Genomic DNA, 18580 nt, shown 5'->3' with positions numbered 1-18580 from the left:
CTTCCCTTAATTAAGACAGTTCTTCTAGAGAGAGGCGTTAAGGATTATTTTTAAAGTAAGGAAATGCCCACCTCATAATTGCAGTTCACAGATGTGAGTCTTAAGCTCACGTAGTTTTCTAGGTATTATCAACTTAACTTTGGACAGGGCATTTTTAGAAGACTTTGGATTTTAGTCACTTCATTAAAGCCCCTGTACTTCACAAATGCAATTTGTAAACTAAGAGTGATGATGAACAACTGCCAAGTTTAGGGTTACTTAACTCTATTTTTCACTATTTTAAAGCAAGAGATTTTTCACTAGTCAAACCTCAGCTTATTGTTCTAAGGGTATTTTATTGATATACAGCAGTGATTCTCACAATTTTGTATCAGAATCATTTGTGATATTTTAAAGAAATGTCCACTTCAGGTTCCCACTGCAGCTCTATTGAACCTGAATCTCTGAGTCTCGGGTACCTATGTGTCAAAATTCTCTCCAAGTGAGCCTGATCGATGGTGGAGGTAAGAGCCACCACCAGAGCTCATGTGAGGGTGGCAAATTTAAGTTAAAAAGGAACACACAATTAGACCAAACTTGAAAGTACATTGAAGTATTTATTTCAGCAAATATTTAAAGGTTTTTAAGCAGTCTTTGCATTGGATTATTTTTGTCTTAGTTGCCAATGAGCGTCGCTACCCATCTCACTTTTTATCTGTATCCCGAGTTTAAACAAACTGGAATGTCATGTAGAAAATGACATTATTTTTGTGGACTGCAAAGCTCGTTAAAGGTGAATTGCAGCCAGAAACTACTTGGAAGATCTTCTGTGTGATTAGGGACCAATTAGAACTTACACATAGTGCCGGAGGATGTATAGAACAACAGATTTTCTGAATTGTGCTTCTTTTGGAGTGAAGAAACCCACAAGATTGTGATCGATTCACAATGTCCAGAAAACATAAAGTGCATTTATCTAAAATGAGAAAAGAAAATTCTGTCCTTTTAAAGACAGAATAACCAGTACCCTACAAAGAAGAAATGATCACAGGGAAAAGTGATTTTTAAAAGTTAATTTTTTTTTATTTTTTATTTTTAATTTGAAGGGCAGAAATTTGGATCCACTATTTATTTTCTCCAAATCATATAACTATTAAAAGGACAGTAAAGTCCTTAGCAGTCTGTTTCCTTCTTGAAACAGCAAGGCGAGGCTACTACTGATTCTAACAAAGATATTTCAGGGAGCAGAAGAGGTGCAATAAAACTGAAATGTGCAGTGTGGTGCTCCGTGTATCAGAATGATGATGCTGTCTGACGCCTGTTGCTGATGTCTTACTAAGGAAGATGCAGGAATGGTTAGCTCTTTTTTTTTACAACCAGCCAATGAAACATTTGCACTTGCTCCCAATCTCATTCTCTCTCTCTCTCTCTCTCTCTCTCTCTCTCTCTCTCTCTCTCTCTCCTTAAGTACATCATTGGATGCTCTTCACTTCAAGGCAGATCCTTTGACGTAAGCAGCTTATTGCGGAGGCATGAAGGACACAGCCAGCTAGCCACGCTTTTCAAGGAAGAGATTTGGCTCCAAATAGGACACTAAGCTTTTCAGCCTTCTGCTTATTTACTTAGTCAGCAGGATGCAGAGTCTCTGGGTGCTTAGTGGACTCCTGGGGAATTAGGGAAGAAACAAAAGCAGAAGTGGCAGCCGCTGCAAATGTGGAAGTCTGTGCCATTAAAGGAAGTAGTTGCTAATAAGGGCCTATGAGACCTAGGTTTCCTTGGTTTCCATGACAGTTATTAGGTACAATAGAAATTGAATTGTCTCCCACAATGCTCTTAGGGAGAGGGGGTGCTCCAGTGACAAAGCAGTACGGTTATGACTTGCAGTAAATCATCCTTTTGAGAGACAACACTCCCTGGATTATTTGCTCTTGCATTTCTTTTAGGCTCCCTTTCAGTGTGTTTGACATTTTAGCCAGAGACCCCGGCTTTTGCTGCACAGTGACTCAAACACTATTTTTCCCCTTTCTGTTTAGAACTGAGCTTGGCAAAGCAAGGATATGAACAGTTGTGCAGGTGGGCTACCCAGGGCTAGTGAAGAGCTAAGGCGTCCAGCCGGGGACTGGCAACCTGCAGCCCTGCCAGTATGCCCCTCCACCAGATATCCGTAATCCCAGCACGGGAGACCGCCAGCAATGGGAGAAGTTCAATGGGCAGAAACAAAGAGAAGAACAAGGAAGTCGAGGTAAGAGGAGGTTTGATTTGATAAAATAAGACAGCCAAGCCAACTGTAGCCAATGCTGGTCTTTGCACCACAGGATGTGGCTAGGGTTTAAGAGCAGCTGGGCTTCTGCTCTCAGTGTAATAGCAGATTGGAAGAGAACCATTTGTAACTCACAGGAACATATGAAACGTAACCTCTGTTTTCTGAATGAAGAAAGGAACCAAAGCTATAAGGACACGTGCTGCTTGACAGATTAAAAACTTCTGCCTCTTTGTCTAAACAGTGTACAGAGTCACTTTGGACTTTTCGGCTGCCAGGACACAACCTAGCTATCCTGGACAGCGGTGGATATTGCTGCTATCCATTTTCAGATAGTGGGACGGCTGACGTTTGCTAATTTTGCTCACTGCCCATTAAGCTAGAATGTTTGAAAATAACTTTCTTAACAAATGACAGTGAAGCCAGAGATATGACGGCTGTGTCACCAAATGTATAGCATGAATTAGGATGGCATTTCTCTGCCTCATAGGATCGGCTGCTCTTCGCATACATTCCCAGTGCATGCATGCGTCTTCCTTTTGTTTGATGTCTGTTTCATTTGTAATTCTTTTCTTCATGAAAAAGAAAAGCATTATTTGAAACTTCCAAGGGCTAGAGAAATATAATATTCAACTTATTAGCTTCAGGTTTTATTTTGCAGTGAAATTCAGCAGCTGTTGTTTTAAGTAAAACTGCTTAAAGAGCAGATGCTGGGAACTTACTTCAAAGTGTTTTAAGAAAGAGATTGGGCAGACTCAAGGATATTGGGTGAAAATATTATAAATGTTTTGTGCACCTAATAAAACACTTGCGATAGAATGCCAGATACTTGTCTCCTTAACATAGCTATTTTCTAGTCCTCAGGTCTTACAAGCTTTGTAGAAAAATAAGCTTTCCCCACCTCCAGTTCTATATATTAGTCTTTTTTCCCTGAAGAATACATACTAGGGACAGAGGGAGCATAGAAACAAAAACAAAACCAAGGAAAACTAACCATTAAAAGTGATGGGAGTAGAGGGTCAAGGTGTACCCGAAATGAATAGAGTAGTAACCTCAAACATATCTTCAAACATGAAAAGACATTTTAGAGCCTCTTTGTACTTGATTGGAACTGATTTTGAAATGTCATTGAAGAGCAACGAGCTCTTGATGTGGCTAGAATTGTACAGAACTTCAGGAGTTCTTTCTTAATTTAGTGTGAGAGATACTTCTACCATAGTAATTGCCCTGCCATAGGCATATTGGGTATTTCTGGAGTGTCTAAGAATGAAGCATCTTTGTAAAGTCAGGAAACTTACCAGCTTAGTAGTAATTGGAAATAGTCGCTTAAATATGTCTGTTTAGTTTGATGTGATAATATGATTATGAGAACATTAAAGAGTATCTCTTGATTTCATTGACATGGGGTGGGAAATGGAGGACACTGACCAATTCTGAAAATAGGTATGGAATTTCAAGATTTTAAAAAGTTATATGTGATTGCCCTTACTCATTGTCTAGATTTGTTGGGTGAATATGAGGTACTTTTAAAGGAAACTTCAGAAGTTGATATTGGGTGGCAATTTTCCTATCTAGAATGATCGGCATCTGAACAATGTTTGGTAATGAAAACACTTTCATTTCCAAATTTCCTCCCCCCCATTCTTTGGCATGATGTCACCACCAGACAGTCTCCTGCTGTTAATGTCTCCTTGATGATGAATCAGATAAAGCTGGGATGGCTGGCTCACTTGACTTTTGAAAATAAATCACACACACTTTTTTTTTTTCATGGTAGAAATAATAATGAAATGATTCTACCTCTAATAAAAATAGCCACAATCCCGATATTTCTGTTAAGCCACATCCTCACAGATCTTTAAAGACGTAGCCATTTATGAACAGCTTCATTTCTTTCAGGCGTAAACACACTTTAGTGTGTGCCAAGGCGAGTCAGCGGACAATCTTAAAGAAAATTTAGGTTGAATATAGGAAAAAGAGAGGAAACTCCTAGCCTACATATTATTTTTAAAAAAGAAACATAGTTCTGAGTATCAGAATGGGAAGCACTTTTCAGGTTTCACATTCTTGGTTTTCTTTTTTTTTTTTTTTTAATTTAATTTTATTAAATTTATTGGGGTGACAATTGTTAGTAAAATTACATAGATTTCAGGTGTACAATTCTGTATTACATCATCTATAAATCCCATTGTGTGTTCATCACCCAGAGTCAGTTCTCCTTCCATCACCATATATTCGATCTCCAAGAGACACATCTCAGCTACAAGGACAAGCATAGACTCAAAGTGAAAGGGTGGAAATTGACACTCCATCCTTGGTTTTCAATAAGATGGAGTTAAAAGTTCTCTTTAAGAGTACGTTTGAAACATTTTATTAAATCTTATAGGCCATTAAATCTCTTGTCTTGGTGACTAAGTAGATAGTCTAAAACAGTTGTAAATGCCTCAAAAGGTGGATAAATTAAACAACATATATCCTGTGTGTTAGAAAGCCCTTTCTATTACTATTGCATTTACTAGTTTTTGTTTTTTTCAAGGCACAGAATTACAATTCCAAAAATTAAGAAAGCTATATAAACCCTAAAGCTGCTAACCTCTCAATGGGAGGACATTTGGATTTCTTGTTGTTAACAGTTATCTGCCCATGACTCATAAAATCAGGTGGGATATAAAATGGGTCCTATTTATAGAAAGTAACAAGAATTAATTTTATTAAAAATGCAAAATAAGGTAAAAATTAAACAACAATGAGCAAAATACTGTGTTTTCCTGAAAATAAGACCTAGCCAGACAATCAGTTCTAATGCGTCTTTTGGAGAGAAAATTAATATAAGACCCAGTCTTATTTTAATATAATATAAGACCGGGTCTTATAATATAATATAATATGTTATAATATAATACAATATAATACTGGGTCTGATATTAATTTTTGCTCTAAAAGACGCATTAGAACTGATTGTGTGGCTAAGTCTTATTTTTAGGGAAACACAGTAGTTAGTAGCGGGGGGTACTGGACTGAGATTCAGGATCCCTGAAATGGAGTTCTGGCTTCACCAAAGCCTTTTAATCTTGAGTTAAGTCACTTAACCTCTCCAAGTTGTCCCCTAGAAAAAAGGTATATTTGCTAGTAATTGTAGGAAAACAAAATACATTTACTAGATCTCATTTCAAAACTCAGAGCATTTTATTTTCTTCTGTTACTCCTTTTTTAAAACATTAATTAAGGTTTTTATTTTTTCTACCATAATCCAATTCTAGTCTTTTATCTGAATCAAATTTAAAAGATTTTGTTTTCAGCTGTATTAAATTAATGAAAATGTTCTCACTCTTCACATTAAAGCATTCCTGATGGTTTGTTTCCAGTGCTCAGATGTTTAATGAATATTCCTTTAACATAATCATGTGGTTATTCACTCTGGGCACTCAAAGACTGTGATTGTCTTCAAGGCATGCAGTAGGTCCTGGAATAACATTGTTTCATTCAATGTCATCTCATTATAACATTGATGAGATGCCATTGGAACTTAGCTCTTTTTTTTAATATCAATTAGCCTATGGTGAAATTGGTTTTGTTGTAAGTCATTTGGCTGGAAGTCACAGAACTTTTTGACGAGGTTAAGTGAGGACTTAAGAGTATTTGGCTCAAGTAGAATGGAACTGAGTAATGAGGCCTCACCTTTAGTGGACACCTGTTGTCACTGCTGTGACTCCTCCATGCTATTTTCTGGTAACAGTGCTTAGAGAACCAACCCTGCCCATTCTCAGCCACGTGATTAAGAATGAGCCTTGATTTGCTTAAACCAGTCAGTATATCATAATACTCCGTCATAGTAAATGGTTCAGGAATGGGTTCATGACTCCATCAACATCAATGACACACACGGAGCCTTTTGGACTTTTGGTGAAGATAAGCCTTATTGGTTCTAGAAACCTCTGGAAAAAAAATTGTTCTCTCCTTCTGGATGGTTTGTATGAGGACATGAGGTCTGGATCTGGATATTGGAAAAATGTTGGACCTTCAGGGGGACCAGAGTTGCTCCTGATGCTGAAGCTGACTTGGAAATAGGCAGGACGGAGAGACAGAGAGAAAATAAGTTCTGAATGATATTAGTTGAGTCACTGGTTTAATTCTTGCTTGAAACTGACCCATGTTCAAAACCAAGCAATTTTCCAATGAAGTGATTCAATATCTGCTGTTTGTTACTTAAGGCATTTTTTTTTTTTATGGTTGGGTGTTATATCACTTACCATATAACTGGGCCCTACATGATTCTCCTTTGCCAAAGTTCAGTTACAGTAGTTCCCTGCATTGCTACCTGCGCAACAACTACCTTCTGAGGTTAAAAATAGCTGGGATTCAGGTAAAGCAATCACAAACATTAATTTATGAATAACCTGTGCACGTTTTGCCAGAATGCTGTGTATTGACCAAATGAAATACATATTTAGCAGGTGTAAAACAGTCTCCCTGACATTACAGGGAGAATGCCAGGGGATAGAAAGGCTAATTCTCTTTTTCATTTCTCCAGAGCACTTTCTAACTACTCTCCTGAGTCTAAATTGAATATTAGAGTCCCATGTGCTTAGCGTGAATTCCACTGAGTATGCTAATAGTACTAAAACACTTTCATATAATGAAAACCAGGAAATTTCCATGTTATTATTTGCTTTCAGCAATGAAATTAGCATAATTCACGTTAATTTTTCCTGTTTAAAACAGATGTTGTGGATAATTGCATTAGTAAGTAAGACTGAGTAACACATTTTATTAACTATTAAATGAAAACAACTAGTAATTGCTGATACACTCTGGTCAGTATTTTTAAAATTGTGGTCTCAATTAGACAGGTATATTGTTAAAACTTCTCCCTGGTGTGGATTTAAAAAAAAAAGTGTATTATGAATTCTGGTGATTTTAATGAGACTCAATGTAATCATTGTGTTTGAGAGATTGTTGAACAAAAATCTTGATGTGCAAGTGTCTTGGAGCGTAGGAGGAGCAGATATAGACACACATGTTTTATTAATCAGGATTTTTAGAATTTGCTGATTTCCCAAAATTTAACTCAATTCTTGCAGCACAAAGGGAGCACTGACAGTGCCAACATGGATTTAGAATCCCTGAATTTGAGGTACCGCTTGGGGGGGGGGGATTACAGTCTGACTGTTGCTTTCCTCCAGCTCATTGCTAGGAATAGCCCCCTGAGTCACTTACAGCAGGCTTCACAACCTCCAGGGGAGGATGAGAAATGACATCTATTCGATACTCATTCTCTTCCCTGTCTTTACAATCCTGTTAAATAATTGAAATAGGTGTGACACATGGGTAGAGCTGGTGGTAAGACTTTTAAAAGAGGGAAAAGGAGACTTAAGGAAAGGACAGAGTGCTCTGGGGTGCTAAGCGTCTGACTTTTGGCTTTTGGCCTCTCACTTCTCACATTGATTATCCCATGCATCAAATTGTGCAAATCTGAGTAGGGAAGGCAAAGAGGACAATTGCAGAGAGCTCTCTTCGTCCAACCACTGCCAAATAATACACATTTTCTGATCCCAGGGACCATTTTGAATTCTCTAGGGTTTGTGTTTTTGACGTCAACATCAAAAGAGTGTTTCTTGGGGGGGGGGGGAAATTGGCACCAAGAACCATTGGACATGCAGTGCTACAGGGCACAGAAGCTCAAGGAAATACAGAGTGAATAAACGTTTGTTAAATGAGGCACCAGCATACATGTTTCCACAAACGATCAATTTTTTTACAGATAGTAATTATTCCTACTTGTAAACTTAACCAGATTTACTTCTAAACAAGCTCCATACGGTGGTGTATGGCTATGAATGAATGCTTAGTGGCTGAAAGTTGTACAGATTTATATCCATAATACAGCTTTACTTTCCATAATTTATTCAAAATTAATTTTCATAAACTTAAAAAATATGAGATTTGTTATTGTAAATCTTACAAAGCTTTAAAAATTTAAATTCTAGCACTATGTTTTATTTTACTAAAACCACTTCCCATATGACCACTTACTATGAAATTATTACTGCAGTCCATTCAAGTGAAGAAGTGATTTCTGCGTTCAGTTAGTCAATTGCGCAGTGAAAGATTCAAGTTTGACTATCATCAATGTTACCATCTGACCGAGGCATTCTGTTTGATGTCCTATGAGAGTATAATAGAAGTTGCATGGTTTAGATTTAGAAAGAATCTCTTGCTTATTACGTGATTGTGTATGTTGAGAGACAAGAGACTGAAATAGTTAAAAGCATGTGCCTGGAAAGAGACTGATTGGGTTCAGATCTGAGCTTTGCCACTTTTGAGCTGTGGGACCTCACTGAGATTGGTTACATTTCTATGCCTCAGTATGCCATGTGTAAATAGTGACAAATGTGAGGACTACCTCATAAAGTTGTGAGAATTAAAATGAGTTAATATTTCTAAAGTGCTAGAAGATTCATTGGTACAAAATAGACACCATTAAGTGCTTGAATAGTGAAAGTGTTAGAGAAATTACTTCCCTATGTTGACTATATTTTTTATCAATGTATTTTATTATTTGTAGTGAATATGACTATTTAATTAATAGCTTCCATTAATGATGAAATGATGAAGAAATACCGTGTTTCCCTGAAAATAGAACCCATCTGGACGATCAGCTCTAATGCGTCTTTTGAAGCAAAAATTAATATAAGATGTGGTATTATATTATTTTGTATTATATTGTATTATATTACATTACATTATATTATATTATATTATATTATATTATATTATATTATATTATATTATATTATATTATATTATATTATATTATATTATATTATATTATGTTATATTATATTCCTGGTCTTATAGTAAAATAAGACCAGGTCTTTTATTAATTTTTGCTCCAAAAGACGCATTAGAGCTGATGGTCCGGCTAGGTCTTATTTTCGGGGAAACACAGTATTTAAAGTTACATGGCATCATCAATAGAATTTTTTATAACAATGATGATAAAAATAATGAAAATAAAAAGCTAATGCATTGCTATTTGCAGTTTGCCAACACTTTGAACTCTATGGGTCTAGACCATGTCTGTTTGACTTAGGTAAGTGAAACCTACCCTTATGGCTTTTCTTTGCTGTCAACCTCCATCTCGCAGCTGCTGCACTAAGAATTTTCTAGTCAAGAATTTATGGAGAAATGTATGTTATCTTTCACATCTGTTCCATGCGCCTATTGCCAGGAGTTCTTTACTTATGCCAATATTTTTCAACATTCCTTGGATGTTTAAATTTGAGTATTGCAATTATCTTATTTTGATAATTCTTTTTACTTTTCTTCATCTTTATGGTGTTAATGCTCTTTTGTTTTACCAACTCTTTAGGTATTATAAAAGCATAGGCCATGCTATGAAAAACTAAAATAACCAAAGATCCTGAATAGGAAAGTTTGTTGAAAGTTTACATGCACAGGGTTATTTTGTGAATATTTGAGTATTTAGAGAAACAGTAAAAGTTTTTTTTTTAATTCTTCTAAATTACAATAACGCCTATTAAAATGACATTGTGCTGAACAGCTTTTAAACAGTCTTCAACTGCACAGTGATGACTTTATTATAACTGTTGAACTTACAGCATTTACCTGAGATACCAGCTTGGTTCAATTTGACATGAATTGCCTTGTGAAATTTTCTTTTTCTTCTGATACTCTTTGGGGGATATCAATGCTTGCAATATCAGTTAAATGACTTAGAGTGTAGAAGTGCCTAAGGAAAAGCCATTATACTGAATTTGAATTGGGATAACAATATGAAATAATTGGGAGTTTATTTGCATGGACTGTGGAACATTATATATGGTATTTAATAGTCAATAACTCTGCCTTTCTATGATGTCAACAAAGGAGGTGACCATTTTTCCCCCAGGTGTCTCAAGATGAAGGAATCCTGGGCTTAATAGCCCTAAATGTGGATGGTTAAATTTTAGCTATTAATCAGGTTTCCCTCTTGCCCTGAATTTTTCATATATACATTTCTGGCACTCAGCATTAACAAATAATCTCCCTGCCCGACCTGCTAAGTGAATATGCTAATAAAATGAATATGTTAATCCTGACACTAATATTATATAGAAAGTATATATTTCATATATTTACAGTCATCATCATTATTATTCAGGCGAATACTTATTGGACACATACTGTGTGTTCAACAGGAATTGTTTTACGTGCTTTTTAGGATTACTCACAACTTCTCTATGAGATTGTATTTCAGTTGCTATTTCTGCTTAATGAATTGCCCCCAAACTTAATGAGTTAAAAGCAACCATTTTATCAGGCTCGTGAATTCTGTGGGTCAGGAATTTGACAGTACACAGTGAGATGCTTTACTGTGTGACCGTGACTCCGAGGTGACTCAAATGCTAGCAACTAGAATCACCTGATAGCTCATTCATTCAGATGTTGGACACCTGACTTGGGATGCATAGAAGACTAGGACTGTCAATCGAATAACTTACACGTGACCTCTTCATTTCTGTTTGCATCCTATAGCATGGTACTTCGGGGTAATGAGACTTCTTAATGGTGACACAAGGTTGAGTTTTCCAACAAACGAATCAGAAGCTGCATTGATTTTTATGATCCGGCTTCAGAAATCACCCAGCATCACTTAGATAATAGCCGATTAGTAAGTTGTTCCTGTTCCTGCCCAGATGGAAGAACGTAGGGTCACAATTCTGGGCTCATGTTTTAAAACCACCACAATTAACCTGTGGCTACAATTATTTACATCCCTTTCTTTACATTCCACGGTGCAACATACAATCATTCCCTTCCCCAACCTCTCTCAAGCGTCACCCTATTTTGTCATCAACTGAAAGTCCAGGATCTTGTCATTTAAACTTTACAGTTGCAGATGTGGCTTCTTGAGTGCAGTTCTTCTAGTTTGGTTGTTTTCAATCTGAAGAACACTAAAAGAGGTGAGTTATCTGTCCACATTAAATTGTTGAATAACCTCCATAGACAGTCCTATTCAAAAAGGAGGGAAGAGAGAGACACAGAGCAGTAACTGGTCCATAGCAATTCTAAAGTCCAGCTGAGTACTTGTTTCACGTTCTTTGACTAGGGTTTATTTCCTGTTTCCTAAAAGCAGTTTTCTGAGGCTGTTGGTTCTGCTCTCTGACTCTTGGTTATTCCCTTAGTCTATTCTTTCTTTTCCATAAAATATCTATACTTCAAATGAGAATCTATTGCTACACAAGAAGCTACCCCAAAACTTAATGTCTTAAAACAAATAGTATTGTGCTCATGAATTCTATGGGTTGGAAATTCAGACAAAGGCTGGCTGGGCTGGGGCATAGCAGCATAGCTATGGTCCCTATTGTATGATGCCCACGACCTCTTCTGCAAAAATTTGAAGGTTGGAGAGAGTAACTCATAGTTTGATGGTTTGTTCACCCCTATTTCCGGTATGTCTGTTAGGATGATTCCAAGAGTAGGACTGCCACCTGATGCACTGCCCATGGCCATTTTGTGTCACTTGCCTTCTTTCCAGCATGCTGATCTCATGGAAGTCAAATTTCTCAAATGGAAGTGTGGGGTTTCAAAAGCACGTGTTCCAACAATCAGAGCAGAAGCTGTATCACCTTTTATGACCATCTCTTGGAAGTGATGCCCCTTATTCTCACTGGACTCTGTTGGTTAAAACATCATAAGTCCACTGCATTCAAAAGGTGTCACAGACCCTACCTCATGAAGTGAGTCATGTCAAATAACTTGGGAGCCATGTTTAAAACCACCACAAATGGGTGCTGTGATTATCTTCATGTTACAGTTCAGAAAATTTGGGCTCAGAAAGGCATGGCACTTTCTCCAAGGACATAATACGAGTCACAGGCAGGACGTCAACCTAGGCAGTCTGACATCAGAGGCCATGTTAAAAGCACTAAATCACCTTGCTTCTTCCCACTGTGCAAAGGTGCGTTTTAGCCTCTAGACCTTCAAGAGGAAAAGTCTCTTCCATTAAAAATTGCTCATTTCGTGCTCGCTTTGGCAGCACATATACTAAAAATTGCTCATTTATTCAACAAACATTTAGTAGTACTGATAGCAGCCAAGCATTGGCTGGGGTACTAAAGATTTAGCAATGAGCAAAAGGAACCGGGTCTCTGTCTAATACTCGTACAGCAGAAAATCTAGTTTCTCGTTATCTTTCTCAGACCCTGAGAAGATCTTTTGTGTTATTTCTAGCACTAGATCCTTGTCATTTTTTAACGTGGAGATTGTCTTCTTTTTTTTGCTAACTGGTTTATCCCATGTGGCTATGGTGGATTAACTGCAATAATGGTTCCTATTTATTTTTATCTCCCTGCATTTCACACCTTCGGTAGTGTCTCCCAATACTGTTTCTAGACGATGGGAGAGTAGGAAAAACAGTTGCAAACTGAGCCTTGACAAATACTTGTGCATTAGCATTTGCCCTTTTGCTTTTCTTGCAAACTGATTAAAGCCAAAATAGTGATTGGATGAGAGAAATATAGTCCTGTCACTCCCATTGGCCCCAGCCAACAAATAAATAGTCACTAGACATATGAGTGAGGCTGTCAAAGACCAACCAGTCACCAGCAGACTGCAGATGTATGGATAAGCTTCGTGGAGATTATTTGAGCCTGATCCAGGCCTAAGTAACTACTTCACAGAATCACGAGCTAAATAAATGGATGTTGTTTTAAATTTTGCGGTTATTTGTTATGCAGCCATAGAAAACTGATGTAGTGTTCTTCTTTAAATGTATGCTCGTGTTTTCTGTTCTAGAGACTTTACACTTGATAAATTTGCACAGCTTGTTCTGATAGTCTCTGCAGAGGTTAAAGGCAGATTTTATGCTTGCCACACTATTTCTTTTTGGAAGGATGTGACAATCTATTTTAATACCCCATTTACATATAGAAATCATCTTTGCCATTGCTAGTTTGGTTAATTTCAGCTGCTATATTAACTTTGCAACCATAACAATTACATTGAGAGTGACTAATTCTGATTCTTCTAAATGGAGCCCCTTAGAATTCTATATCGAATACATTTTAGTACAAATATGTCTTGTAATATAAACACATCTAATATTTTAAAAGTAGAGTGTACTTAAATTTTAAAAAATCGAACAATTTCAAATGCGAACTGAAAAATCCTTTTAACAGAGTTTTTTCCTTTGGCTAATTCATATTTCATTCTTTTTATAATATTTCGAATGTCAATATTAAAAGGCATGCATACTTCTTAAATATATAATATTGTATTAGGAAGGCTCAATAATATTAGACAATATCCTACGAGACTGAATGTTTTCATCTAGCCCCTAGACCTTTAAATGCAGGTCTTACCAAGGAGAATATATTCTTTAAAAATACATGGGCAAAGACTCTGTTTTAAGTGTTTACTTGGCCCATTCAATCATTACCTGGCTTTCTTACGTCCTTTCTTTAATCTTAGTTTCTCCAGCTCTACCTTAGTTCAACCTCCATGTTTACTTAACGACACATTTAAGCTCACTTCCCTAGTGTATCAAACTGAAATACCTGCTCCCTTCTCACCTCTGCAAACATTCTTAGTTTCACTACCATTTATCATTCCTTATGGATAATCTGTCCTTCCACTAACTTTGGTTCTGTGGAACCTTCAGTAACAGGGCTAACCTGACTGACAAATCTAAGATGATAAACTTGAACTAGTCCCCCTATAAAACACTACAATGAAGTTATATGTCATACAACTTTTCCTTGGGTTTGCTATGGCCGGTAACTGTGGGCTTTTCTTCACTTTTGGGCACACAAAGTTCATTTCTGTCTCAGGTATTGGAATGGACTGGTCCCACTTACCTGCAGTGCTTTCCCCTTAATTCTTTATGTGTTTGGCTCTACTCATCTGTCTGCATTTGCCTTAAATAATACCACAGTTTCCTGACCTACTTTCCCACTAGTTGGTTTTATTTGCTTCATTAATAAGGATCACAATATGAAATTACCTATTTTGTCTCCTCCTACCTGAAAACAAGGCATATCAGTGAGAAATGCATTGTCTCTCTCCCTGTGCCCAGAGCAGTGTTGGCACGTTGCAACCTCACAATAAATATTTGTGGGATGAAGAAATTGTATTTAGAACTAGTGAGATGATAGTCTCACTCGTTTATACTGCTCAGAATTTGCCAGTGGTATTATGTTTAGTTCTAGTTGTTGCATTTTAAAAGCACTACTGACCAACTAAAGTATTCTAAGAAATGGACAATACAGGTAGGTAAAGAGGCTTGAAACAATATTTTTATAAAAACCTGTTTTAGCAGCATATGTAGGCATGTTTTAGATATAAGAAATGTGCATTAAATTAGAATTTTCGAAATATTTGGGGAAGTTGATCTAGGAGAAAGAGATTAAATATGTTCTATATAGCACTGGAATTCATAACCTAGAATTAAAAGGACACTGAATATCATAGTCTGATGAGAACTAAGATTAAATTAAAAGTAACCAAACTCCTCTTTTTCAGATAAAGAAAAATTGACCCTAGAGTGTTGATACCCAAATATGCCCCAAGACGTGATAGATCTTGAGATTCAGAGGTGAAACTCAAATTCAGGCTTCCTGACTCTCACTCATTGTTTTTTACACTATAATTTCTTTTTTTCCACTAAACGTCATAGTTTTCTCAAACACTTGAATGTGTTTGAGACTTCATTCATTCATTCATCTATTCAACAAAAATTTATTGAGTACTATCTGCTAGCATTTTAGTAGTTAGGGATAGAGTGTTACCTAGATGAATTTCTGGTCTCACAGAGTTTACATTCCATCCTGTGGTGGAAAAGGGATTTGAGTAAGTATGATTACTAAGGTCAGAATTAGTTTTGTACAGCGTTAGAATTTTTGCTCTATACATAAAAACTCATTAATATTGAGAACTGGATGTTTCAGTTTGAAAACGAAAGGGACTGCTTCATGAAGCCGGAGAACACCTTAGTTCCTTAGGTGTTCAAGCAAGTAGGGTGAGGATTTAAAGGGAATATTCTAGAAGAGATTCAACCTCCAAATGGGGAGAAAGTCAAGTTTCTTTTCCTTGATAGTCTACTTTGCACTATTTTGAAGCATGCCCAGATGCATGGTTAATTTGTTATGAAGGAGTTAATGGATGATTCAGTGCAGTACCCTGGTGACCTGATTGGCCCCAGAACCCTCCAGGACCCATGGGAAAACAGGATAATTAACGCTTCTTCACTCAGATTGCTTGATGTAGACTGGGAGCATGACTGGGTCCCTGTTATGAAACAGATTATTTTCAAGACAGTAAAAATAGAGGTGCAAAACATATTATATCTTTGCAAATGAGTAGGCTTATCCCCCACTTTTAAAAAAAACAACACCTACCATGTGCTTCACACTATGAAGAGATGTCATGAGCAGAACCTGGAAAGACATCATATCATGCGAGTCATTTCGCCTTGGGTTGGAGGCTCTGCCTCTCTCGAGTTCTCAGACTTTGCTGAGCCCCTGCTCTGTTCCAATTAGCATCCTTGTGTCTTCCTCCTTGGCAACTGTCACTTTGGTGAAGTGGCTTAATGAAAAATATCTGTCATTCAATGTAAATCTTGTTTATTTAAATAGTGGTTGCACATGTCAAGTTATTTTGAGACTGTGTTTGTTGCCAGTCTCCTTAATTCTTCCCCAAACATGTGCTATGAACTGAAAAATTGCAGTACATTGAATAGTATCATTTCCTCTACCATTCCATATTTCCACTCTAATCTACATATTTTTTGTTGAATGCATTGACTAATAAGCTACATTGCATCAAGTTTAGGGAAAATTGGATCAGAGAAACATGTGGCATTTAGCTTATATTTCTGTTTCATGTCGTTTGTTTTGATCTTTTTCTCATCCAGATGGACTGCAACATATGCCACTTTGATCACTCAAGATAAATAATGGAAGGGGGAACTTATGATCTGAGCAAAATCATTTTAACTTTTACATTAGCTCTAGTTTTCTGTAAATGCAGGAGACTATGTTACAATAAATACTCTTGTCTTGTCATGTACCAACTTTACAGTCAAGTATCAGTTCTCTGAGAAGCATTATTTATTCCCTAAAATCTATCACTACACGGACAGAGATTTCTTTGAACATGTTTTGAAGTGTCCTCATTCTAGCACAGAATTTGCTTTACCTTGTAGAAAATGCCATAGGAAACACTGAATTTCATGATGCTTCTCTTACATTTTTCATACTTGAAATGGGACTCCTAGATATAGGGCTTAGCACCAGACATGAAAATGCAAATAGTTCACCTGATGTGCGTATGAAGAAGGGGACTGTGACCCCTATTTCTCTGACTGTGTGAGCTCCATTCTTCTCTTAGGACTGGAGCTCTTCCCATCTTCTCCTCGTCAAAGCCCAACCTGCACAATTGGGTCTCTACTGAAAACAAATCCCAGCCATATGCTAGTGGCTAGCTGCTTCTCCACTGTGAGTGCTAAAATCTAGGCTCTTCTAGGACCTCCAAGTGCTATAGACCAGGCAATGCCATAGCACCATTTTTCTCTCTGCTTTCCACAGGTCTTGGGGAAGAGTTAAGCTGAGCCCTCCTAATTAATGCACTGTGGCTAGACACAGTGGATTTGGATAAACAATTCCTGAGCCAGGAAGTCTAAGAGTCTAAGTCTCTTTAGTGTGTTGCATTTTATTTTTCAGGGCTGATTTCGCTTCAACGCTGTTTGTTGGATGAGGGGCAGATGGAACAGGAGTGGTGCTGAGTCAGAGAGGAAATGATTGCCAACTATAAGGATTTGGGTGTCTGCCTCTACAATCTCGCACTTCTCGTAAGTGCAAATAATATAGTGTGCCCAACTGTGAAGGAAGCCCCGGAACTGTAGGGAAGCAGAAAGTGTTTATTCACTGCTTGGCACAGAGTAGGTGTTCAGCAAATGCTGGTGAGGTGCAATGTTGTTTTTGATCAATGTTCTTTGTATGCATTAAATGCTGTAAACATTATTTAATAATAGTAACATATGGAAAATGAACAGAATTTTTTTCAGTATTTTAGAGAAACACATAATATGTAGTGGTTATTATTGTCTTTGCAACAAGTAGTAAAGCATGTTTCTACATGCTGAATTTGGAAACTGCCCAGGTAGAAATTCAAGTCTAAAGTTTCTTCTCACTTTATTTATTTATTTTTCCCTGTTTACGTAACAGGAGTGTCTATAAGTGAGCATTACAAATGCTTCCCAAAACAAGACTTTCATTTTTCCTGGGTACATAAGAAACATGTACGTAAGGTATAGTGAATAGGGTCCAAGGAGCCTACAAGAGGCTATTCGCAAATAAAAGATTCTCATGGAGATGGATACAAGGAGTTTTGAATTTGATGCTATGACTATTGTGTTTCCCTGAAAATAAGACTGGGTTTTATATTAAGTTTTGCTCCAAAAGACGCATTAGGTCTCATGTTCAGGGGATGTCGTCCTGAAAAATCATGCTAGGGCTTATTTTCCAGTTAGGTCTTATTTTCAGGGAAACACTGTAGGAAAATACTTACAGCAAATGAATATTTACAGCAGCAAATGCTTGCCCTTTGTATGAAAGGCAATTTCAACCAAACAGGGTTTGTGTGTGTGTGTGTCTTACGAAGTCTTAATGGATATCCTAGCAAGTATTAGGTTGGTACAAAAGTAATTGTGGTTTAAAACATTAAAAATAATTGCAAAAACTGCTGTTACTTTTGTACCAACCTAATGGAAACTTACTCTGAGACCTGTCCTGGAATGACCACCATGACGGTTAATTTTATGTGTCCAATCAGAGAATGTTTTGAATGAGATTAACATTTCAATTAGTAAGACGATTGCCCTCCATAATGTGGGTAGGCCTCATCCAGTCAGTTGAAGGCCTGAACAGAAAGAACGGTGACTGGACTCCTTGAGCACAAGGACATTCTCCAGTATCCTGCCTTCAGACCTCATCTGCACGGTCAGCCCTGCTGCCCGCTCTGGAGACTTCCCAGCCTCCATAAATTGCACAAGCCAATTCCTAACAATAAATCTCTATATCTATATCTATTTGTATCTATATAGATTATAGATACATTATATGTAAATATATAATGGATATCTATGGATTATAGATATAGGTATATGTGTGTGTGTGTGTGTGTGTGTGTGTGTGTGTGTGTGTGTGTATATATATAATTGTACTGTATATATACATCTATATCTCCCATTGGTTCTGTTTCTCTAGAGAACTCTAATACAACTACCAACAGACTTTGAAAGTTCCTCTTTGTCATACTAGCCGAAGGAAAGAATGGAGA

The 18580-nt window shown here is 37.1% G+C and overlaps 1 protein-coding gene across 12 annotated transcripts in view; it reads left to right on the top strand.

Annotated features, from left to right (window-relative positions):
- Positions 1 to 18580, top strand: part of MARCHF1 (membrane associated ring-CH-type finger 1) — a 639638-nt gene that overhangs the window by 257997 nt on the left and 363061 nt on the right. For 10 of the 12 annotated variants that reach the window (XM_074337794.2, XM_074337792.2, XM_019737038.3 and 7 more), the window contains one exon: positions 2013 to 2221. The exons of the other annotated variants lie outside the window; for them this stretch is intronic. In XM_074337794.2, coding sequence (XP_074193895.1) covers positions 2123 to 2221 — 99 coding nt within the window. In that variant the 5' untranslated portion in view covers positions 2013 to 2122. The remainder of the gene's footprint in view (positions 1 to 2012; positions 2222 to 18580) is intronic. 12 annotated transcript variants of the gene reach the window in all.

The sequence above is a fragment of the Rhinolophus sinicus genome, chromosome 15 (assembly GCF_057876585.1).
Source record: "Rhinolophus sinicus isolate RSI-liver-muscle chromosome 15, RSI-T2T, whole genome shotgun sequence".
NCBI classification, from domain to species: Eukaryota; Metazoa; Chordata; class Mammalia; order Chiroptera; family Rhinolophidae; genus Rhinolophus; species Rhinolophus sinicus.
The sequence above is the reverse complement of the archived record's forward strand: the minus strand, read 5'-3'. Positions and strand labels throughout refer to the sequence as shown.